This window comes from Anticarsia gemmatalis, chromosome 30, assembly GCF_050436995.1.
Source record: "Anticarsia gemmatalis isolate Benzon Research Colony breed Stoneville strain chromosome 30, ilAntGemm2 primary, whole genome shotgun sequence".
Lineage (NCBI taxonomy): Eukaryota > Metazoa > Arthropoda > Insecta > Lepidoptera > Erebidae > Anticarsia > Anticarsia gemmatalis.
Window position 1 is genome coordinate 1,045,069 of NC_134774.1, and position 25,442 is coordinate 1,070,510.

The 25,442-nt window shown below is 36.6% G+C and overlaps 2 protein-coding genes across 4 annotated transcripts in view; one reads left to right on the forward strand and one right to left on the reverse strand.

Moving 5' to 3' along the window:
• Positions 1-22,609, reverse strand: part of hrm (solute carrier family 16 member hermes) — a 64,932-nt gene extending 42,323 nt beyond the window's left edge. For 2 of the 3 annotated variants that reach the window (XM_076133846.1, XM_076133852.1), the window contains exons 1-2: positions 22,416-22,609; positions 486-765 (exon numbers count right to left, since the gene is read on the reverse strand). In XM_076133846.1, coding sequence (XP_075989961.1) covers positions 486-630 — 145 coding nt within the window. In that variant the 5' untranslated portion in view covers positions 631-765; positions 22,416-22,609. Of the gene's footprint in view, positions 1-485; positions 766-22,415 lie in introns of those variants that run through there. The other variant, XM_076133854.1, reaches the window with a different exon arrangement.
• Positions 22,610-23,304: 695 nt separating this feature from the next.
• LOC142985585 (uncharacterized) lies at positions 23,305-25,007 on the forward strand. Its single transcript, XM_076133843.1, has 3 exons — positions 23,305-23,454; positions 23,740-24,000; positions 24,221-25,007. The coding sequence occupies exons 1-3, from the start codon at positions 23,305-23,307 to the stop codon at positions 24,692-24,694; spliced, it is 885 nt and encodes a 294-aa protein (XP_075989958.1). The 3' UTR covers positions 24,695-25,007.
• The last annotated feature ends 435 nt before the right edge of the window (positions 25,008-25,442 follow it).

A 25,442-nucleotide genomic window follows, 5' to 3' on the forward strand; every position in this document is an offset into this window, starting at 1 on the left:
TGAATTTAACAGTCAAAATTGTACCGTGAAACAGTTATTTTAACACGCTAATCTCAGGAACTACTGGACCGATTTGAAAAATTATTTCAGTGTTAGATAGCCCATTTATCGAGGAAGGCTATAGGCTATATATCATCACGCTACGACCAACAGGAGCAGAGTACCAGTAAAAAATGCTACAAAAACATGGAAATTTATTACCCCTTCTCTCTTAAGTGACGCAAGCGAAATTGCGCGAGTTAGAAGATGGATTTAAATATTGGGTCGGGGAAAGTTTTTTCGCATTTTAGCATGTATTAACTTGTAATAAAATCTCTTCAAGAATCACAAATGAGTACACGATTCATTAGGTTTCTTTCAGTAAGCTCGTGAGGTACCCAAATATCGAGCTTTTGTATAGAGAAAATATTTTATTACAAGTTCGTACATACTATAATGCGAAAAGACTTTTTCCCCGACCTAATAGATAGATATCTTAAACTTACCTTTCTTCGAAGACTTGATGGCCACGACCCCCCCATCCTGATTGGCAGCCCCACTCCTGGGCACAATCAACACCTTATTATCCTCAAGCAGCTTCTCATCAGCTCCATCTCCTTCTTGATCAATCGTTTTAACCGGCGTCGCCATCTTGTTTTCGTTTCAAAATGGCCGATCTGTCATCTGAAGTGACCTCAGTACGTCATTGGAATGTTAATTTTATGTATATAAAAGTATTTCTACATATTTTTTATGTAGTTTCAGTCTTATTTGTTGGCTGGCTTTCTGTAACAATGGAGAAATGGAATATTAGTATGGAAATTACTCGGTGATACGTCAGATTTCGTACTGTCAAATTATTGATCGCTGAAGAGGAAGAATTTTTACTCATAATTAATTAAATTTAAAATAATTTTGTTTAAAAAAAATCTTGCGCTGACATAAAATTTTCAGTGTGTATTTAGATTTACAAGTATATAAGTATGTTTATCAGTCATCTGGTTACAGTACAAGCTCTGCTTAGTTTGAACTCAGACGACTGTGTTGTGAGTTGTCGAAATACATATGTATTTATTTATTTAATTTTATTTATGAGACTTCAGTGCCAATACTATACATCCATAAGGATTAATCGCTCTATCCTTTCTTTCAAGGTGAATACCAGTATTTTACACCAAAACCCTTTCACTCCACAACCCAGTTACCTGGGTTATAAGTGTTATAACACGATACCAGTTGTCAGACTTTTTAAGCTTTTGACTACTGGTAACGACAGTCAAAGATATTTGAAAATGATAACCAGGACGCAAATTCAACGTGACTTCCGAAAGTCATGCATTCATGTATAATATGGTGACCCATCCACTGACCAGCCTGCGCAAGCGTAACTTAACCCGAGAGATCGATCCGTGCGGCCGTTGTAACTAAGCTACGCGCTCTTCGTACATTAATTGGGATAATTTGATAAAAATAAAAGAAAATATATAAAATAATAAATGAAGAAAGCAAACTTAACAGTATTGTATAACGAATTGTGTTAAGAACAACATTATAAAAGAAGTAGCGGCGCGGCGGCGTGGAAAATTGCGCTGAATCAATCTTGCACGCGATTATAGTAGAGTGCACTTAAAACAGAGAACTAACTTTGTATTCCTTTTTACCAACGAAACTTAAATCTTATTTCTTTCTTCATCCATACTAATATTATAAATGTGAAAGTAACTCTGTCTGTCTGTCTGACTGCTACTCAATCACGCCTAAACTACTGAACCAATTTGCATGAAATTTGGTATGGAGATATTTTGATACCCGAGAAAGGACATAGGCTATATATCATCACGCTACGACCAAAAGGAGCAGAGTACCAGTAATTAATGTTACAAAAACGAGGACAAATTTCACCCATTCTCTCTTATTGGACGCAAACGAAGTTGCGCGGGTCAGCTAGTTTTTTATAAACTCGAGCACTAAGAATTGCTCTTGTGTCGCGGGGACTTTTACAAACATACAAACAACGGACACAAAGTACAACCAGACCCGAAACAAGTATTTGTGGATCGCACTATTAATTGTTCCGTGTGGGAATCGAACCCACGAACTCTCGATGCAATGGTATTGGCGTAGCGACCTTTACCACTGCGCCACGGAGGCAGTTGCAGTTCGTATAGTAGTGTATCGGTTCTGGTTGTACTTTGTGTCCGTTGTTTGTATGTTTGTAAAAGTCCCTGCGACACAAGTGCAATTCTTAGTGCGGGAGGTGTCTTTTAAAAAACAAACTATGAAACATAGTTAGTTTTATAGTTATCTCTTTTATAGTTACTCATCAATAATTCACTTTATATACTGTCTTGTCTCCACTTTATATTCACACTTATATACTGTGTAAACGCTCTTGTGTCAAGGATAACGATCAGCCTCGCTCACTCTTACCTTCGCGAATCAGTCGAGATAGACATATTTCCTGAATTAAATCGCTTCCCTATGTAATTAGGTAATTAATTAACGTAATTAACGCTTGACTGTATATAGGTGAACATCTTAACTCAAAACTGACGGGTTTGACTGCCTCCGTGGCGCAGTGGTTTAGGTCGCCACGCCGCTATTATTGCGTCGGGAGGTCGTGGTTTCGATTCCCACACGGAACAATTTGTGCGATCCACAAATAATTGTTTCGGGTCGTGTTTTACTTTGTGACCGTTGTTTGTATGTTTAAATGCGGGAGTTGTCTTTTGAAAAAATAAAATTAAAAATGAATTAGCGTAATTATTTCCCTAACAGCCACGCCAGGCTTTGTATTTCTTTAAAGACTGTTTAAGGCTGACTGTCTATTTATCTATAAACGGAGAAATATCAATCAATATCATCGTACAACTCACACGGTCATTTGATTACAAACTAAGAAGAGCTTGTACTGTAACCAAATAACTGATAAACATACTTATTTACTTGTAAATACAAACATATATTACATATTTATGTAGATAAATACACCCAGGCTCAGAACAAATACTCGTGCTCATCACACAAATAATTGTCTCGGGAGGATTCGAAACCACCATACGCAGCGCTATGGTTATTGCGGTGAGGTGACTATGGTGGAACGAGGTGATATGTTCCTCCAACACAAAGGAAGGATTCCTCCGACCAGGCGAGGTGATCATGCCTGGTGGGCCTAGGCTGCCCGACTGTTCAAGTCGGGAACTTGTATATATAGTCAATTGCAGTGCAAACTCTGATATCGCGATTCAGAACTTGTGACGTCAGTCACTCTGCGAGTTGGTGGTTGTGCGCTCGTTCCATTAGATGTCGCTGTATGTAGATGACCATTGTAACCACTGCGCCAAACGTGTAAACTACCCTGTTACGCATGAAACTCTGGGTCCCATCAAGTAGACATATCGTTATAACGACAGATTATAAAGATTATGCCTATCTTCTAAATAAAAGATATAAAAATATTTAGTATTATTAACCTTATCGCATTTATATCCTGCAACAAACGTATAGAAAATTATAATTATATTAGCGATAGCAACTGATACTATGCTTCTATAGATAAATATTTATTATCAAAAATCTTGCGGTTTTGTATCTTTCACTAGCCGACCTACGTGACTCGGGGATCAAGTCGCTTTCCCTATTTCAGACGCTAGAACTGATTTCTGAAATCTATACTAATATTATAAAGCTGAAGAGTTTGTTTCTTTGTTTGAACTCGCTTATCTCAGGAACTACTGGTCCGATTTGAATAATTCTTTCAGTGTTAGATAGCACATTTATCGAGGAAGGAATACGAGCAGAGTACCAGTAAAAAATGTTACAAAAACGGGGAGGGGAAATCACGCATTCTCTCTTATGTGACGCACGCGAAGTTGCGCGGGTCAGCTAGTAACTAATGTTTGTTCAACTTTCACGATAAAACCACTTCATAGATTTCGATTCTTTCTTTTCTAAAATACAACTCCCGCGTTAAGAATTGCTCTTGTGTCGCGGGGACTTTCACAAACATCCAAACAATGGACACAAAGTACAACCAGACCCGAAACAATTATTTGTGGATCGCACAAAAATTTGGTTGACAATTTATCTGTATATATAAGTATGTATTAAGAAGTATATAAGTATGTTTATCAGTTATTTGGTTACTATAATACAAGCTCTGCTTAGTTTGGAATCAAATGATCGTGTGTGAGTTGTCCAATGATAAAAAAGACATTTGTTAAACAACTCTCAGGTATGCAAGGTTTCATAAATATACATACATATGTTTTTCCTCAGTTCATTAACCTGTGTGTTTTGGCACATATTATTATATTTGTCTTCCAATATTTACTCATCAGATTCTCGGCTAGTGTCTGATAAAAAATTAAACATGTGACTTTACAAGGTTCTTTTTGGTCGATTCAAAATGCACGTATAGCGGATCGCTACATACAGCGACATCTACTGGGACCAGCGCACAACCAACGCGCAGTGTGACTGACGTCACAAATCCTGAATCGCGCTATCGAAGTTTGCACTGCAACTGACTATATATACAAGTTCCCGACTACAACAGTCGGACAGCCGAGACCCACCAGGCATGATCACCTCGCCTGGTCGGAGGATCCTCCCTTTGTGTTGGAGGATCCTCCGACCGTTCCTCCACTCACGCATTATGTTCCAGAAGGCGTTGTGAGCGACGAGAAAAGCCACAGGCCTCTGTGTTGGATGTAGTAGCTTATATTAGGTCGGGGAAAAAGTCTTTTCGCATTATAGTATGTACGAACTTGTAAAAAAATCTTTTCTCTACACAAAAAAGCTCAATATTTGGGTACCTCACGAGCTCACTGAAAGAAACCTAACGAACCGTGTACTCATTTCTGATTCTTGAAGCCAAAGATTTTATTACAAGTTCATACATACTATAATGCGAAAAGAATTTTCCCCGACCTAATATATCGATATCCTACTAATATTATAAATGCGAAAGTTTGTGAGAATGTATGAATGTTTTTTACTCTTTCACCCAAATACTACTGAATTGATTACGGTGAAATTTGGTGCTGAAGACCCAGAATAACACATAGGCTTTTTATTCCGGAGTTTCCGAGGGATCGGGATTTACACGGGAAGGGTTTCCACGCGGACGAAGTCGCGAGCCTCTAGTACTAAATAAATATAACTCAAAGGTGACTGACTGACATAGTGATCCATCAACACGCAGCACAAACCACTGGACGGATCGGGCTGAAATTTGGCATGCAGGGAGATGTTATGACGTAGGCATCCGCTAAGATTTTGATCAATTCTTACCCCTACGGGGATAAAATCTATACTAATATTATAAAGCTGAAGAGTTTGTTTGTTTGTTTGTTTGTTTGAACGCGCTAATCTCGGGAACTACTGGTCTGATTTGCAAAATTATTTCAGTGTTAGATAGCCCATTTATCGAGGTAGGCTATAGGCTATATATCTTCACGCTACGACCAATAGGAGCAGAGTACCAGTGAAAAATGTTACAAAAACGGGGAAAATTATGATTCTCTTATGTGACGCAAGCGAAGTTGCGCGGGTCAGCTAGTGGAGAATGAAAGTTTGAATGGAAATTCTGTCCTAAGTTACAAACTACGTGGACAAAAGCTATTTCATATACACAAAGTTAAATGGCGCTTATCTGTCAGTGTGTAGGTTAGTAACCTATATTTACTGTAATTGTATATGTATTGTTTGAAAGTAATCATATAACAAATATTGTTGAAGCCTACACATTTTCTGCTTGTATTTACTTTTGCCTTATTTACTGATGAAAAATACTTTTATTTGTATTAATATGTTGAAATTATTGCCTACAAAGAATGAGGTTTATATATTCATTATTCATACTAATATTATAAATGCTGTCTGTCTGTTTCGCTTCTAAACTTATACATATACCACTGAACCGATCAACTTACAAATAATCTAGTTAAAGACTTAAAATTAAATATAAGTATTTTTACTGCCTCCGTCGGGAGGTCGTGGGTTCAATTCCCACACGGACAAAATTATTTTTTGCGATCCACAATTTTTTTTCGGGTCTGGTTGTACTTTGTGTATATTTGTATGTTTGTAAAAGTCCCCGCGACGCACGTGCAATTTATAGTGCGAAAGTTGTCTTTTTACAAAGAAAAAGAAAGAAAGAAATTCCCGAAATCTGTATGACAATACGACAACAACATCACGATGAAACCTTGCATGCCTAAAATTTGTTTAATACATTTATTGAGGGCATGCAAAGTCCCCAACCCGCATTTTGCCAAAGTGGTGGTCTCAAGGCCTAACCCCTCCCTCATTACGGGAGGAGACCCTTGCCCAGCAGTGTCAAATTGTTGCCTAGGTTTCAAACTCTCAAGTTTAAAGCCTACCACTATCTAAATACAATTATTGTCAAGTATATATCAGCTTAGCCTTTTTCCAAACTATGTTGGAGTTGGCTTCCAGTCTCACCGGATGCAGCTGAATACCAGTGTTTTACATGGAGCGACTGTCTATCTGACCTCCACAACCCAGCGACCTAGCATATAACACGATACCCTTCGATAAGACTGGTTGTCAGACTTTCAAGCTTCTGACTACTGTTAACGACTGTCAAAGATCTTCGGAATTGAAAGCCGGGACCCACAATTTAACGTGCCTTCCGAAACACGGAGGAACTCGATATGTGTAAGATGGTCACCCATCCACAGATCAACCTCGGCAAGCGTGGCTTAACCTTGTCGTTAACTAAGCCACGAGCTCCTCTTTATTACCAAGTACATAACATTAATTTAATGTAGCAATCAGCTAATCAGTCTCGCTAGACGCTCGAAGACTGATAACGTCTTATCAAACACTGATAAGACGATATAAACGTGCTGTTTGTTTGTCTGTACGACTGAAGGTATGAAATACGCAAGAGCAGATTGCTAATACACTACTTATTTATCGTATGGTTAGTGGTCAACCTAGTGTCAAAGTTGTTCAAGCCCGAAGGCCTTTGACGTGGCTTAACGACTGTTATCTTAATTGACAACAACCGGGACCGATTTATAATGTGCCCTCCGAAGCACGGAGACGCCCAGTTCAAATACCACAATGCGGTCACCCATCTATGGAATCACCGCGCCAACGGTTGCTTAACCTACAGATCGTTTACCGACCGGTGAGCACAAGCTGTGAGCTTGTTTTTTTTTTTAAAGACAACTCCCACACTAAGAATTGCTCTTGTGTCGTGGGGACTTTTACAAACATACAAACAACGGACACGAAGTACAACCAGATCCAAAACAATTATTTGTGGATCGCACAAATAATTGTTCCGTGTGGGAATCGAACCCACGACCTCCTGGCGAACTAAACCACTGCGCCACGGTGGGAGTCAGATGCGGGTTTATAGGGTGTTTCAAGATGAAGCTTTATGTGCAAAAGTTGTAAAGATTTTTTTTTGTAAAAAAAAATGTTTAAACAGGGCGAAGCATTTCTTATAAAACTACTCACACATTACTCACGTTTACTATGGATAAGATATGATAAATCTTGAACAATCTCAAGTGGACGAGTGTAATGGCATTTTGATGAGAGATAATATGTGTGTTTGTGTAGAATTACTTGGAAACTGCTAAGTCGCACAACAATGTAGTTAAGTAATTTGTACAACAATAGTGGTGAAGGGAACTTCCGTAAAGAGGTATTAGTTCACAACTTATTTTGAGCAATATAAATATAGAATTTCTTAAACTTTGCATGCCTGAAAATTGAACAGTTTTTGAACGTACACAAAAACTCTACGCCTGCCCATCATGGTGGATTTAACGCCCCCTCCCGTAATAGAAGGAGACCTTTGCCTAGCATTGTGTCACGGTCTGCCTTCATTACAGCATGAGACCCGTGAACAATGTGGTAAACCGCTCTTGAAGATAACTTCCCATACCTGAAGATTGCTTAAACAGTTCTTGAAGGTACCTTACGCCCTATACTTGGCTATCATGCGCTATAGCGCGTGAAACAACAATCGTGCGTGAAAGAGCTCGCGCCGCGCTCATCTGTCAAGCCCGCAAAAAAATCGCTCTCTCAGACCGCGCTGTCTTTCCTGTGCGTAATCCTGCACGCTTCTAAGAACGTACGATAGAGCGTGTGTGTAAAGACACCTAATCCCTGTTTCATTACAAGAGTAGACCCAGTAGTGGTACAATAGTAGTTATTTTTAACAAATGTAGTTATTTTTGAGGTCGTAAGTACAGTAGCATTTGCATAGCAACCATTTTGACTCCACTATCAAAACCAATCACTTATCCTATAATTACCATTTTACAATTGATCTTTGTACTAGCTATTATCGGTCATTGAACTTGTTAATATTCTGATAACACGTATTATTAGCAGCTGCGATCAGCAAACGATCAGTGAGTTAAGCAAGCTATGACGTGGATATTACCTACATAGTTTTTTTTTTTGGCAAATCCCGCACTAAGTATTGCTCTTGTGTCGCGGGGACTTTTACAAACATACAAACAAAGGACACAAAGTACAACCAGACACGAGACAATTATTTGTGGCTCGCACAAATAATCCGTGTGGGAATCGAACCCACGACATGCCGACGCAATGGTAGCGGCGAGGCGACCTAAACCACTGCGCCATGGGAACAGATGGGTGAATACACCCACGTTGTGTCGTTTTATTGTCAGTCTTATAAAATAAAAGTTGTGCCTGAAAAATACCGAGTAATCAAAATATTATCATTTGGGTCAAATATTGGCCTTTATCATTGTCAAACACAATTCACTTCAAATGGTCAGTGAAAATAACACGCAAATAAATACTGACCCGGGAATTGAACTCAAGACTTTATCAGCTCTACTCACCTCCGGTTTCTGAGGTACATTTAACGGTAGTTTATCTATTCAATAGCGTTTTTTCATATGAGTTAAACGCTATTGAATAGATAAACTACCGCTAAATGTACCTCAGAAACCGGGGGTAAATCTACTAGTTTCCTAGTGTCCACTAGGCTTGCTTAGTACAATGTTGCTTAAGTATATAACGATTACATCTATACTAATATTATAAAGCTGAAGAGTTTGTTTGTTTGATTGTTTGTTTGTTTGTTTGTTTGTTTGTTTGTTTGAACGCGCTAATCTCAGGTGCTACTGGCCCGATTTGAAAAATTCTTTCAGTGTTAGATAGTCTATTTAACGAGGAAGGTTATAGGCTATATATCATCACGCTACTACCAATAGGAACAGAGTACCAGTAAAAAATGTTACAAAAACGGGGAAAATTTTGACTCATTCTTTCTTATGTGACGCAAGCGAAGTTGCGCGGGTCTGCTAGTATTATTATATGTACACGATACTATGTAATGTCTTTACATAAGCGTTAGGTAATCATTAGTTTATGTAATTGATAATGCGCTATCTATGTAATAGATATCCGTCTAGTATCTAAGAATCTATATAATTATAAATAGTATGAATTTGTTTAATCATTTATTGAGGGCATGCAAAGTCCCCAACCCGCACTTGGTCAGCGTGGTGGACTCAAGGCCTAACCCCTCCCTAGTTTGGGAGGAGACCCTTGCCCTGCAGTGGGACAGTAATGGGTTAAAACAAATAATATGTATGGGTGCTGTGTTGTGGAGGTCCGATAGGCAGTTGCTCTATGTAAAATACTGGTATTCAGCTGCATCTGAGACTGGAAGCCGACTCCAACATAGTTGGAAGAAAGGTTAGACTGATTGATAGACCCCCGGTTTCTGAGGTACATTTAGCAGTAGTTTATCTATTCATACTGTTTTTTTATGTGAGTTTAGACGCTCGGCTATTGAATAGATAAACTACCGCTAAATGTACCTCAGAAACCGGGGGTGAGTGAGGTAGCTAAGAGGCTTTAGGAATCACCGGTCGGTAAGCGATCTATGGGTTAAGCAAACCTTCGCGCGATCATTCCATAGATGGGTGACCGCTTAGTGGTATTTGAGCTGGGCGTCTCCGTGCTTCGGAGGGCACCGGTTGTTGTCAATTAAGATAACAGTCGTTAAGCCACGTCAAAGGCCTTTAGGCGGTTTAAACAACTTTGACACTAAGTTGAACCATACGACAAACAAACAAACAAACAGCCCAGTTTCAAACAAAAACATCTACATATGGCCATTGACTACACAAATGTGTTTGAAACAAACAAATTGATTTAACTGACACAATGTCCAGTGCTAAATGTCATTTATAATTGATACGAGTGGTATATAAATTGTTGAGAATTTGGGTCATGTCCTTACACTGAAAAAACGTTATAAATTTATACATCGGCCCGAGTGTGCTGTGACAAGATACGATGCCCAGGCAAAATTAAGCTGTTTTTTTTTTAAAGATAACTCCCGCACTAAGAACTGCCGTAGTGTCGCGGGGACTTTTACAAACATACAAACAACGACAAGTACAACCAGACCCAAATATATTTATTGCACCAATAATATAATTGTTCCGTGTGTCGAACCTACGACCTCCGGACTCAATGGTAGCGATTGATTCGCTACCATTGAGTCAAGAGTGAGTGTTTCCAATTAAATTTAAAAGCGACTTTACGCTGCAGGAGCCAATCGAGAGCCGATAATGTCAGCATGAACAAAGCACGGGCCGAGCACGAACCGACGCGAGCACGAGATGAAAATGAGCCAAGCATGCGCTGAGCATGGGCTTAGCATGAGCCGAGCTCGATTCGGGCACGAGAGGAGCACAAGCTGAGTAAAGGCATAATTTAATCACTGCATCACCCAAAGTAGACTGAAAGATAATGCCTTTGGCAGCAGAAAAGCACTTAAAGGACCAAGCGAAAGTCTGTCTACCGATAGTATGAATTAATTATGAAATTAACTTGGGTATTTTTCAAGTCCCTGCACTAAAATGGATTTCAAAATGACAATTTATATTTTTCCATTTAACTTGTCTTTTTGGAAAATCTTTCTCATCTCACAAGAGCTTATTCTCATAGAATTAAACGAACAATGGCATATAAAACTCTTTATTTGAAACATTCAAACATGCATTAGTTAAATAGTATCGTTTAATTTTAATGTTCTTAGTAATTATGTAAACAGGCACTGAATGTCTCTGAGAATACTACTTACTACTATTTATAGTATGGTTAGTGGTCAACCTAGTGTCAAAGTTGTTCAAGCCGGCAGTGAGCCTTTGACATGACTTAACGACTGTTATCTTAGTAGAAAACTACTGGGACTGGCGTTTTACGTGTCCTCCGAAGCACGGAGACGTTCAGTTCAAGTACCACTATGCGGTCACCCATCTATCGGATGACCGCGCCAAGGGATGCTCAACCCAATCATCATATTAACTGCACGTTAGGCGCAGTGGTTGAAGTGTTCACCTCGCCGCAATAGCCGCAGCGCCGCGTGTGGCGGGTTCGAATCCCTTTGTGTGATGAGCACGAGTATTTGTTCTGAGCCTGGTTGTTAATGTATCTATATAAGTATGTATTTAGAAGTATATAAGTATGTTTATCAGTTATTTGGTTACAGTACAAGCTCTGCTTAGTTTGGAATGATATAACCATGTGTGAGTTGTCCAATGATATTTACTTTCTATTTTATTATATCCAGCCAATCTTTCAAAGCAAATACAATTTTATACAGAAGCTAGTGCTACTGTATTTGTCAAGAACTCGGTTGAGGTTAACTTGTGGCTCATGACGTCACAGTCTGACCAATGTCACGTATTAACTCAGAAACTAATCAATGAGATAAATCTGTTTGGAGAATCACGTGATCTTTGAACCCGCGCAACTTCGCTTGCGTCACATAAGAGAATGGGTCAAAATTTTCCCCGTTTTTGTAACATTTTTTACTGGTACTCTGCTCCTTTGGACAACCTTCCTCGATAAATGGGCTATCTAACACTGAAAGAATTTTTCAAATCGGACCAGTAGTTCCTGAGATTAGCGCATTCAAACAAACAAACAAACTCTTCAGCTTTATAATATTAGTATAGATACCTATTTAAAACTACAAAACTTAATAAATGAATCTATAACTCAACTCTCAGACATCCAAGGTTTCATCACGATGTTTTCCTTCACCGTTATAACAAGTGATCATTATTCACCGTCTATACCTAATGTCTCATAATCATTTTATTTGAAACAGCTGTGTATCGTATGTTTTTATCAGCTGTTATCAATAGCGTTTCATTTCTATTAGCAAATGTGATTAAATTCGTTTTCTTTTAATACGATTTAAAAACGAGTTGATAAGCTCTAGATAAGGTACTGATTAACAAATACATCTATACTAATATTATAAAGCCGAAGAGTTTGTTTGTTTGTTTGTTTCTTTGTTTGAACGCGCTAATCTCAGGAATAATTATTTCAGTGTTAGATAGCCCATTTATCGAGGAAGGTTATAGGCTATATATCATCACGCCACTAACAATAGGAGCAAAGTACCAGTAAAAAATGTTACAAAAACGGGGAAAATTTTGACCCATTCTCTCTTATGTGACGCAAGCGAAATTGCGCGGGTCAGCTAGTTTTTGATAAAACCTTTTATAGTCATTGAAAAAAACTGCCTGTGCAGTGCAGTTGGTAGTGTATTGAGGTTTTGGCTGAGTCCTGAGTCAATCCATACTAGATTCACAATCCTACAATATGTTACTTCTTCTTCTTCTGTCGTGTCAACGACTCACCATGGTATTGCCTAAACAATTGTTGACCAGAACCGGCACGCGGCGCTACGGTTATTGCGGCGAGGTGACTACTTTAACCACTGCGCCAAACGTGCAGTTTGGCAGAAAGTCATTAGAAAATTACAAAAAAACGTAAAAAAAACACCTTTTTTCAATAGATGTAGACAGAAACCAAAGAACATCACTTGGTACGATCCTTACAAACTTCCCTTGCTTCATTCACATACATACATCTTGTAACAATGTGTTACTAAGCGGAAACTACATCAATATGTCACACACGTACACACACACATACATCTAACGCTAGGTATATAATGTTTTTATGATAAGTGACGTAACAACATAAAAGATAATATATGCGTAACGGCCTTGTGTGTGCTATTATTTTGAAATTAATTGTCAGTAGAAAACATATCTTTTGTACAGAAGTATGAAACCCTGCTAAATATAAATAAATATTCTTGTACAACTCACACACGGTCATTTGATTCCAAACTAAGCAGAGCTTGTACTGTAACCAAATCTATACTAATCTATACTAATATTATAAAGCTGAAGAGTATGTTTGTTTGTTTGTTTGAACGCGCTAATCTCAGGAACTACTGGTCCGATTTGAAAAATTCTTTCAGTGTTAGATAGACCATTTATCGAGGAAGGCTTTAGGCTATATAACATCACGCTACGGCCATTAGGAGCGGAGTAGCAACGAAAAATGTTACAAAAACGGGGAAAATTTTGACTCATTCTTTCTTAAGTGACGCAAGCGAAGTTGCGCGGGTCAGCTAGTAACTGATAAACATACTTATATACTTCTAAATACATTATAATAGGTACATTAACATCCAGGCTCAGAACAGATACTCGTGCTCATCACACAAAGATTTGTCCCGAGTGGGATTCGAACCCACCACACTCGGCGCTTTGGTTATTGCGGCGAGGTGACCACTTTAAACACTGCGCCAAACGAGCAGTTTGGCAGAAAGTCAAAGGAAAATTACAAAAATTCGTAAAATATAACTTTTTCAATAGATGTAGGTAGAGACCAAAGAACGTCACTTGGTACGATCCTTACAAACTTCCCTTGCTTCATTCACATACAGTATACATCTTGTTATATAGAAGGAAAATGCTGCAAGGAAAGAAATAAGGAAAATATCGACTGGAATCACCATAGATCTAAATTGATATTACTGGGAATTCTAATACCTAGGCAATTTATGAATCAAAACATATTAACACATTTACCCCCGGCTTCTGAGGTACATTTAGCGGTAGTTTATCTATTCAGTAACGTTTTTTACATACGTTTAAACGCTACTGAATAGATAAACTCGATAAACTTCAGAAACCGGGGTTTAGTGTTTTCAATTAACCTCTGAACCTTTTAACATTTGTCCTTTTTTTTTATTCATTACTTACTGCGACACCCGGTTTAAACAGTTATCTAAATAAAAAAACTTTAAAATTTTTTACACATAAATCTTCCTATTGAATCACCATATCTTTTAAAGAAAACATTAAAATCCGTTGCGTAGTTTTAAAGATCTACGCCTAAGGGAAAAAGGCATCATATTATGTATGTATGTATGTATGTATGTATGTATGTATGTATGTAACATTTTATAACAAACAGAGCTTATAATTGCAGTAAATATAAGTGGGTGTGTGCGATAAGTGACCATACGGTCGGCCAACTTGGCCTATCTCGTGACTCATACTACATTCAATATGGTACAGCCAACACCGACATAGAACGAACACAATTTAATCATATTTTCATTGCAGCTGTAGAAGAGTTCGTGGCTTAATTAACAATCGCGGATCCATCTCTGAGGTTAAGCTACGCTTGCCGAGGATGTTCTGTGGATGGGTGATCATATACATATCGAGTTCCTCCGTGTTTCGGAAGGCACGTTAAATTGTGTGTCCCGGCTGTAATTTTCAAAGATCTTTGACAATCGTTAACAGTAGTCAGAAGTTTAAGTCTGACAACCAGTCTTACCGAAGGGTATCGTATTAGCCTATGTGTTATTCTGGGTCTTCAGCTACCTACATACTAAATTTCATCGTAATCGTTGCAGTAGTATTTGCGTGAAAGAGTAACAAACATCCATACATACATACTCACAAACTTTCGCATTTATAATATTAGTAGGATACTTGATTGAGGCGCTCATAGCCAGTTGCGCTCACCGGTCGGTAAACGATCTGTGGGTTAAGCAACTCTTGGCGCAGTCATTCCATAGATGGGTGACCGCATAGTGGTAATTGAGCTGGGCGTCTCCGTGCTTCGGAGGGTACGTAAAAAGTCGGTCCCGGTTGTTGTCTACTAAGATAACAGTCGTTAAGCCACGTCAAAGGCCTTCGGGCGGCTTGAACAACTTTGACACTAGGTTGACCACTAACCATACGACAAGAAGAAGAAGACATCTTCTGCTAACTGTACCTTAAGATGATACGCATATACGTAACAAAATGGCAGCTATCTTGACCCAAATAAGTGAGGCGCCATCCCCTTTTACACGAGAGGGAATTAATGGAAACCCATCAAGTACTTTAGGAATACTTGTGTAACTATCGTCTGATGTATAAATGAAGAATAATATGAACACAAATTGTAAGATCTCTTCAAAAATTGCTATAGTGGAGAGAAAAAAGACATAATTCAGTTACAGACAGTTCAGGTTCGATTCCCAGACCGGTAAAAGTGCTATTTAGTCTTCTTCTAATTTGTTTATGAAGACTGACACGGCAAACGTGGTTCTGGCGAATAAAAAAAAAATTGTGTCACTTAGGGGGGATTCTCAGACCTACTCAATATGTTCACAAAATTTCATGAGAATCGGTCAAGCCGTTTCGGAGGAGAACGGTAACTAACTAACATTGTGACATTGAAATTTTATATAATAAGATGTGTTTTTGACATTTCTTTATTTATTTATTTATTTTTATTTGACAAATATCTTGACGTAGTTTCGATGAAACTGGCCGCCGTACCCAAATATCGGCTAGAAGGACATTATTATTCTAATTATTTGTAGTAAAACAAGTCATAATTAGTTCTCTGTTTTACAACAAAACATTGCTTTATGTCCGACAGTGTGAATAACATTAAAAATAATTAGTTTTACTTAAACATAGTATATTTACGGTGTATTTAAAAGGGCAAGGACGCCATTTATTGTTGTTTGATGTTATAAAGACCGGTTTTTTAACAGCTGTGTGTAAAACTAAGGTATATGATCATATGGTATTACTAGCTGACCCGCGCAACTTCGCTTGCGTCACCTAAGAGAGTGGGTCAAAATGTTCCCCGTTTTTGTAACATTTTCGTTGCTACTCTGCTCCTAATGACCGTAGCGTGATGTTATATAGCCTATAGCCTTCCTCGATAAATGGGCTATCTAACACTGAAAGAATTTTTCAAATCGGACCAGTAGTTTCTGAGATTAGCGCGTTCAAACAAACAAACAAACTCTTCAGCTTTATAATATTAGTATAGATTTATTTACTTTTTTACGTTTAAGATTATTTTTAAACCTTAATAGATCTTAAATTTCAGCGTGGTGGACTCAAGGTCTAACCCCTCCCCCTCGCTTGGGAGGAGACCCTTGCCCAGCAGTGGGACAGTAATGGGTTTAAAAAAGCGGTAGTGTATATGACTACTATCTATCTATCTATCGTATAGTTAGTGGTCAACCTAGTGTCAAAGTTGTTCAAGCCTGAAGGCCTTTGACGTGGCTTAACGACTGTTATCTTAATCGACAACAACCGGGACCGACTTTTTACGTGCCCTTCGAAGCACGGAGACACTCAGTTCAAATACCACTATGCGGTCACCCATTTATAGAATGACCACGCCAACGGTTGCTTAACTCACAGATCGTTTACCGACCGGTGGGTACAACTGGCTGGCGCTGCAACTACTCATCACGACGTTTTGGTTTTGTAGGGGTGGATAAAATGCTATTAGCTTTTTCCTATTAATCTATACTAATATTCTAAAGCTGAAGAGTTTGTTTGTTTGAACGCGCTAATCTCAGGTAGTTCCTTAGATTAGCGATTCGATTTTAAAAATTATTTCAGTGTTAGATAGTCCATTTATCGATATATATCATCACGGTACGACCAATCGGAGCCAAGTACCAGTAAAAAATGTTACAAAAACGGGGAAAATTATGACCCATTCTCTCTTATGTGACGCAAGCGAAGTTGCCCGGTCAGATAGTGTAAGAATATTTTCAGTAGTAACACAGAGAATAGTAACGTGCCCGGTATATAACAAGCTCGCCCCCTATTACATGGGACTAACATTGTTAATGGCGAAACGTGAGTGTTTCATATACCTACACTTTCAAGGCGCTTAAAATTGACATAATATATTCATTATTTTCAGTATTTTGGCACAAATATATTTGGTATTCATATAAAGTAACGTTATAGAGAAAACACGAGTATATTAGCATTACAATAATATCCCGTAGACTATTATAATAACAAATTGTAACTTGTTTTTGTTGAAAATACTGTATAACTTATAAAACTATTGGGATTTAGAAATATGAAAATGATTGAATCTTTCGTGAGCTCGCTTAGTTAACAACAGCCGCGCGGATCGATCTCTGAGGTTAAGCTACGCTTGCCGAGGTTGTTTTGTTGATAGATGAACATATTATACATATCGAGTTTCTCCGTGTTTCGGAAGGTACGTTAAATTGTGGGCCCCGGCTGTAATTTTCTAAGATCTTTGACAGTCGATAACAGTAGCCAAAAGCTTGAAAGTCTGACAACCAGTCTTACCGAAGGGTATCGTGTTAATAACCCAGGTAACTGTGTTATGGAGGTCAGATAGACAGTAGCTCCATGTAAAATGGCATTCAGCTGCATCCGGTGAGACTGGAAGCCGACTCCAACATAGTTGGAAGAAAGGCTAGGATGATGATTTATCCTGTTTATTCTCATACTATCAAGATGTCTAACAAAGTCGTTCTTTGAGTCACTTATATGAACACAGTCAAGCACAATCGTTGTCGCTAATAACTTACAATTGTATAGTGACCGACACTTGCGCGTGCGCATGGTGTTAGGGATGTCGCTGACAGTAAAGGTACGTTTAAATAGAATTATTTCAATTTCATTCTGAAAAATGGTTTGATCCTGTTTGACGTATTTTCTAGTCTCTATTACTTCCAGTCTCACCGGATACAGCTGAATACCAGTATTTTACTTGAAGTGACTGCCTATTGGACCTCCACAAAGACCACAACACAGTTACCTGGGTTATAACACGATACCCCTCGGTAAGACTGGTTGTCAGACTTTCAAGTTTCTGACTATCAAAGGTCTTTTAAAAAGACAGCTGGGACCCACAATTTAACATACCTTCCGAAACACGGAGGAACTCGATATGTATAAGAAGGTCACCCATCCACAGAACAACCTCGTCAAGGATAGCTTAACTTCAGAGATCGATCGGTTGTTGTTAACTAAGCCACAAAAAATATAAGGAGACACTTTGGACAACCCTAGATTAGTGGACTAAAGCGACACTTACACCAATTTGTAAATAGGGGCCAGCGTAATAGCAATACTGTTTAGGATTTTTCCCAAGTTAATAATAAAGCTGTGACAGACGAGTGGTTGAAGTTGGCACCTCCTACGCAAGTGGATACAGGTTCGAACCCGTGGCAACACACCAATGACTTTTAGAAGTTATGTGTGTATTAGAAATAATTATCACATGCTCTAACGGTGAAGGAAAATATCGTGAGGAAACCTCGCATGCCTAAAAATTTGTTTAATACATTTATTGTAAAGTCCCCAACTCGCACTTGGTCAGCGTGGTGGACTCAAGACCTAACCCCTCCCCCTCGTTTGACCCTTGCCCTGCAGTGGGACACTAATGGGTAAAAAATATAGACTTAAATTTAAAATAGCTTACTACCAAATTGTCATTTGTACTCAGTCATCTTTTTCCTTAAACATCTGGAAAAACCCTCAGCAACTGGCAACACCAATAAATGCAGCCGATCAAATAAAAACTCATTTTATTACGACTGGCCACTTTCTAAAACCTTTTGTTGCATTAAAACTATAATAAAAGTGACGCAAGTTTAAAAGTGGAACAATGGCAACGGCGAACACTTATTCATCCAGTTTGTTCTTTGCTATTTTATTATATTAAATTATAAATTGTTGATATTTAGTTAGCAACAAGAACCGACTTAAGTTTGACTGCCTTCATGGCGCAGTGGTTTAGGTTATCACGCTGCTACCATTGCGGGAGGTCGTGGGTTCGATTCCCACACGGAACAATTATTTGTGCGATCCACAAATAATTGTTTCGTGTCTGGTTGTACTTTGTGTCCGTTGTTTGTATGTTTGTAAAAGTTGCGATACAAGAGCAATTCTTAGTGCGGGAGTAGTCGTTTTTAGTACAATTTTAGAATTGACCACAAATAGACAGACGCGAATCTCTTTGTGTTATAACGTAGTAACACATTCAAATTAGTCATACTATGTTTCCATTATCATTAGCTAGAAATGTATTGTTTATTATTGTAATGTAAATTTAAACAATAATGAGTTTCCGCGAAACGGTGATAAGTTCAAAACAAAGTTTGTATATGGCATAACTAATAATGTACTAACTTAATAAACAACGACCATAAATTCTCCTGGCTTAGTAACAAAAGCGTGAATAGATTTCTCAGGTTAAGCAACGCTTGCCGAGGTTGATCTGTGGATGGGTGACCATATTATACTACCGACTTCCTCGGTGTTTCGTATGGCACGTTTAATTGTGGGTCCCGGCTGTCACTTTTAAAGATCTTTCGCAAACAGTAGTCAGAAGCTTGAAAGTCTGACCACCAGTCTTACTGAAGGGTATCGTGTTATAACCCAGGCAACTGGGTGGTGGAGGTCAGATAGACAGTCGCTCCATGTAATATACTGGTATTCAGCTGGACTGGTTTCAATGAAACTAGCCATCCCGTAGCCGATACCGGCTAGGACGACTTTATTTTTATTAAATAAACTAGCTGACCCGCGCAACTTCCCTTGCGTCACATAAGAGAGAATGTGTCATAATTTTCCCCGTTTTTGCAACATTTTTCGTTGCTACTCCGCTCCTAATGACCGTAGCGTGATGATGTATAGCCTATAGCCTTCCTCGATAAATGTGCTATCTAACACTGAAAGAATTTTTAAAATCGGACCAGTAGTTCCTGATATTAGCGCGTTCAAACAAACAAACTCTTCAGCTTTATAATATTAGTATAGATTATAATTATAATATTATAATATTAGTATAGATAGTATAGATAGTATAGATATGAATTAGTGAAATCAATTCAGCTGCTTGCGCTTAGCAACACTAAGCGACGATATGTATGTATTGTCTGTCCGTGTGTGATTTTTTGCCACATCACACATTATAGCTATGATTAATCTTTACTTTGTTTACGCAGTAGCGGGTTCGATTCCAAGGTTGGATAGTTTTATCGGAGTTTTCCTGTTATGATTTTTTTGTTGTTTTGATTTTAGTTTAATAATACTTCAATAGCATATTAACTGTTTTTTAGCGAATGTATATTAATCTATATTTAATTATGTGGCACAGACACGGTAAATATGAATTTTAAAGTTCTAATATATTTTTCGTACCCTTGAATTTTGAATCCACGACTATCTTAATCAAACATTTTCTAAGCAACGGTTCAGCAGTTTACTAGTTAACAAGTAACAAACAGACTTTCGCACTTATAATATTAGTAGGTGCCGTTTTAAGTAGGAAAAACGGTGCATTAAAAACTAAAAATTATTTTTCGGCAAAATAATTGTACCTGGTCTCTGCCTACCCCTATCAGGAAAACGGCGTGATTTATATATGTAATTAATAACTGTACCATAGATTAACAGTATTTTTTTTATCTAATAATAACTCACTGTTGCCATAACAAAAAAAATAAATTACGCGAGTTCAACGCACCTATTTAAAACACCTGGTTACATTTCTAAACGGGTTTCACGTTTTTTATTTGCGAAACGTGATTCGGCATTATCTAGTTATATACTGGATAATAATAGTATATAGCTTGTGGTCTAAAGAAATATGAACATTTGAATTTTTAGTAATTCCTTAAAAAAAGGTTAAATATCATTTTATTAGTATATTAAATAAACATGATAATATCACTAAACAAAGTAAAGCATTTTTAAAGTGATATCGCAAAAACTGCTTGGCAAATTCAGATCAAATTAAAAAAGTATAGTCAGTAAAGTGAATTTCCTGAAGCAATACAAATTAAATAGTAACTTAACTTATTTCAGTATATAAAAATTATGCTTACAAACATACATATCACACTTTTTTCTATAGGGATAGACAGAGACCACAGAATGCCATCTAGTACAAACCAAACAACATTATTCTGTCAAAACACAACCAATATTGTCCCACTACTGGGCAGAAACTAAAGAAAAATAAGTATATTTTAGTAATTATTCAAAGACAAATTGTTTGTAAAAGAATATACTATAATTTTTACAGTCATAGGAAAGAATTAAGATTGAACTCAGAGCATTTGATTTTAATGTTTTAATTGTCTACAAACCCTCTTGTTAAATCAAAATTAGTTTTTAGGATTTTAAGCTTATGAATAATGGTATGATATCCTATGACATAGATAAATTGAGAACTAATAAAAAAAAGCAGTTATTTAGCCAATACCCAAAAATAGTGTAATATATTTCTTGAGGGTAAGCAAAGTCCTCAACCCGCACTTGGCCAATGTGGTGGACTAACTTACCCCTCCCTTGTTCGGGAGTAGTCCCTTGCCTAGCAGTGGGACAGTTATGGGTTAAAAAAAAGTCTATTTGGTGAAACTGGATTTATCCATAAAATGGTATCATTACTTTTGTTTCAGACATTTATACATATAACAACAGATCTAATGAATACATTTCCATAGCAAAGGTTCAAATGATTAATACAATGATTCACATATATGTAAATAATACACAAACTATGTATTTAGAGCAAATACAGAACGCTTATATATTTGCCATATTTTAACCATTAACAAAGCAATTGGCACACATCCAATTCCCCCTTTATACACTTTCCAAGAAGTATGTATACCAAATTGGAACAATATTAAAAATGTACAAGGCTGTTTGGTAATAACAGTGCCTTTATAAAAAAAAATAAACAAAGGACTCTATGCTTGTCATTGAATGAAGGAAAATTGTAAGAATAAACAATGTTTATATATGCAACAATATGCAATTAAATAATTATTGTTGATGGAAAAATATCAAGGAAAAAATAATTTATGAATTTAAATACGTAAACTTTTTCGTGAAAACAAAGAGCAATTCCTTTAGTTGATTGAATCACGATGATTTGAGACATTTATTTACGAAAACGTAATGTGTGATTTTAAATTTATTTTACGCAAATCTCAGCTTTTAAACACTTTGAAACTTTTCAACACTTACCTGCACACACAGAAAGTGTACTTAGATATTATATTTCACTAGTAATTAGTATCAAATCACAACAAACCCGGGCGTGGTGAGTTTTTAAAACCTCATCATTTCATCGTAATTTTACAACAATAGACAGTCCACAGCTGACGGAACGGCACTACGAATAATAAATCGCGAAACTAACTTTCCATTTTGTATCTAGAATAATTTAACAAAGAGTGCAAGTTGTTCAAATAAAATACATACCAAATTTATTTTGAGCAGCGACTAACGTGAAAAAACGTAGTTGAAAATTATTAAAAACACACAAATACACTGACACACTCGCGAACTCACTGAGTCTTGTCACAAAATATTATCGTAACTAAAATACTTGAACAAAATGGGATTTTTTGTGAAATTACGACAGGCGCCCGTCATCTCCCATCAATTTACGAGGAATGAAGTGAACGCAAAGGAATGAATGAAAAATCCATCAACAATACTTGCGGAGTTGTTTTTTTTTCGCCATTCATCGATGTGTTCCAGTATTGTTGTACTTAATTATTTTAAGCATTGTTAATTACAGTCGTAATAGTGGCGCGTATTTTCAAATTATTTTATTTATTCCAATGTTTTCCTAGTATCGTTATACTTTAGTTAGATAAATAATAGAATGTAGCTTGGAAATTACATTATGAAAAATACACTCTTCAGTTACTAGTTTATTCAGTCGCGGAAAAACGTTTAAAAAGTATGATATTACGGCAAATCTAAACATTTGAATACAATGGACACATGTGAATAGTTGGACACAATACAGAAATAATAAAAAAAACTGAATGTTTAATCCTTTCCCACAATACGCAGTCAGAAATTAGTAGAAATGGTCGTCTTGAAAATAAATTTTAGAATCATTTTAGTCGCCATGTTGATGTTAATTGCAATTTCCCGCCAAATGGATTTGCAAGAAAAACTTAATGCTAATAAAAGATTGAATAAAATAAAAGAAAAACGGATTAAAATTCTGGATAAATTTGTCTTAAAAGATACAATGGAGTATAATGGTATTATACATTATTTATACGATAAAAATACAAAGGAAAATCTGAAGAAAATTAAAGCCATAGAGAATGATTTTCGACGGTCCATCGCAATGATTGGCATGAAGTTTATTTACAAAAGAGGTTTTCATTGGAGATCGTGGCGGCAAGTTAAATATTCAGATAAGAAAAAGAAGATGGTTAGTTATAAGTGTCATGATCATTTGCCGTTGAATGAGACTTGCGAAAATTGTGGATTGTGGGTGAGTAGAAATTTTTCTTCGCAGTTTTTTACTCCATGTCGACGCTTCGGCACATCTATCTATTTAAATGCGATAAACTCAGAACCTGTAACAGATTTTCAAGCCGAACACGTCATCAAACTACGGAATACAATTAAAGTAATGTCACAAATTACAAAAACAGCATTTTGCCCGATCCGGGAATCGAACCTGATTCCTTCTTATCCGCTAACGCATATACTGACACCTTTAACAGCAGTAATAAATTAATTTATACTGTTAAAACCTCTCATTTTTTTTCAACAGACGATAGACGAAACTCCATCATGCCCTTACGAAATATTCTCCATTAGAAACAAGACGGACTTGTGTGGGCTCGATTATACCCGTACCATAAATACGAAGAGCAGCTGTCCTACGACCATAAAGATTATAGACTTAGCACCCACCTGTGACAACCCTATGGAGACGGTATGGCGGTTCACTAAAGTTTACAACTCGTCTTTGAAATATGAAAATGTTCTTTGCAATGGAAAAGATAGTTGTGAGATTTTTACTTATTATTTGGTGAGTATCTTTTGATATAAACCCATATATTCTTATGATTATTATTACTGTGGCCTGTATATAACGCCAGTACAGTAAAGCCGCTGAATCAATATTAATAAAAATATGCTAAGCGATAGATCCCATCCTGGCAAAGTGCTTAAAATTTTCAAGGCTGAGGAAGAGAGTGCGAAGACCTCTGGTGTGTCCTAATTGTTTTTTTATTTGTTTTCTTTTCCAGATATCACGAAAGAATATTATATTCAAAATAATAAATTCGACCAACAATATAATTTATTCAAGAATAATGGAGCCAAACAATACAAATTACATTTGCATCAATGATTGTGGTTATTACGACCGGAATACAAATAAATTTAAAAGATTCGACATCCCTACTAAATTAGATCTCCTTGCATACCGGAAAAATAAAAGAGATATCGCTACAAAACGGGAATCTATGGCTGAAAAAAAAATAAAAGGGAACCAACTGTCATTGCAGAAAATTGGCGGGAAAAGTAAAATGTCAGAGCTGAAAAATAAAATATTAAAAAATAATATTTACAATAAATCGGGTATAAGTAATAATAAAGCCTGGTCTTTATCTAATACATTTGTATCTAAAATGACGACACCGTCTATGTGTAACAGATTAAAAAAAACCGACGAGACTTTTGAAGCATACGAAAATTACGACAATTATTTAATTTTATGAGCAGGATAATTCTAAACATTACTTACAAGAACTTTCAAGGTATGTAATAGAGATAAAAACATCAAATTTTATAAAATTACTTTATTACAAAGACATAAATACATATTTTATTATGTATAACTGTTAATATTTTGTGTAAAAACACAGTTCTTTGTTTCCGAATTGTTAAGGCAAATATAAGGCACAATCTTCAGTAAAACATGCACTAAACTTTGTATAAAATATGTTAATACTACTATTATACCTAGATATAGACTTATTTTAATATACTTACTTAAGTATAAATCATAAAGTATTTAATTTTAATTACATTTCGTAAATACATTGCTTTTAATTTCACTTCTCTCAATTTTAAAGTAGGTCAGTAAAAAGTAATCAATCATCAATTTAATTTAGGGAGATAATTAATTTATAACTTTTTCTTATTATCAAGATTAATTTCGTTTTCCCAAAAAAACCTTAAAATATTTTGGGTATAGATATTATATCAGAAAGGAGTATTTAACAGTCTGTATATAAGAATTTTATAAATGTATCAAAATATAGTTAACTAGTTCACTATCTTAGGTAAAATTCAACAAATTAATTCCTTTTTGAACAGTACTTAAGTTTAATATAAACCTAGGTCATTAGGTTATAGTACAGGCACACACTTCTAATTATTTATTAAGATAATTATAAAACTGGAAGACTTATTTTGTGCATCAAACATTTAACTTATGAAATACTATAAATCTAATTACTTTCC

Excerpts from the sequence above, each read along its gene's own strand:
- LOC142985585 (XM_076133843.1), top strand. The coding sequence starts at position 23,305 with ATGATTGGCATGAAGTTTATTTACAAAAGAGGTTTTCATTGGAGATCG. Across the intron at positions 23,455-23,739 it reads GCGAAAATTGTGGATTGTGG|ACGATAGACGAAACTCCATC; the intron begins GTGAGTAGAAAT and ends TTTTTTCAACAG. Across the intron at positions 24,001-24,220 it reads AGATTTTTACTTATTATTTG|ATATCACGAAAGAATATTAT; the intron begins GTGAGTATCTTT and ends TTTCTTTTCCAG.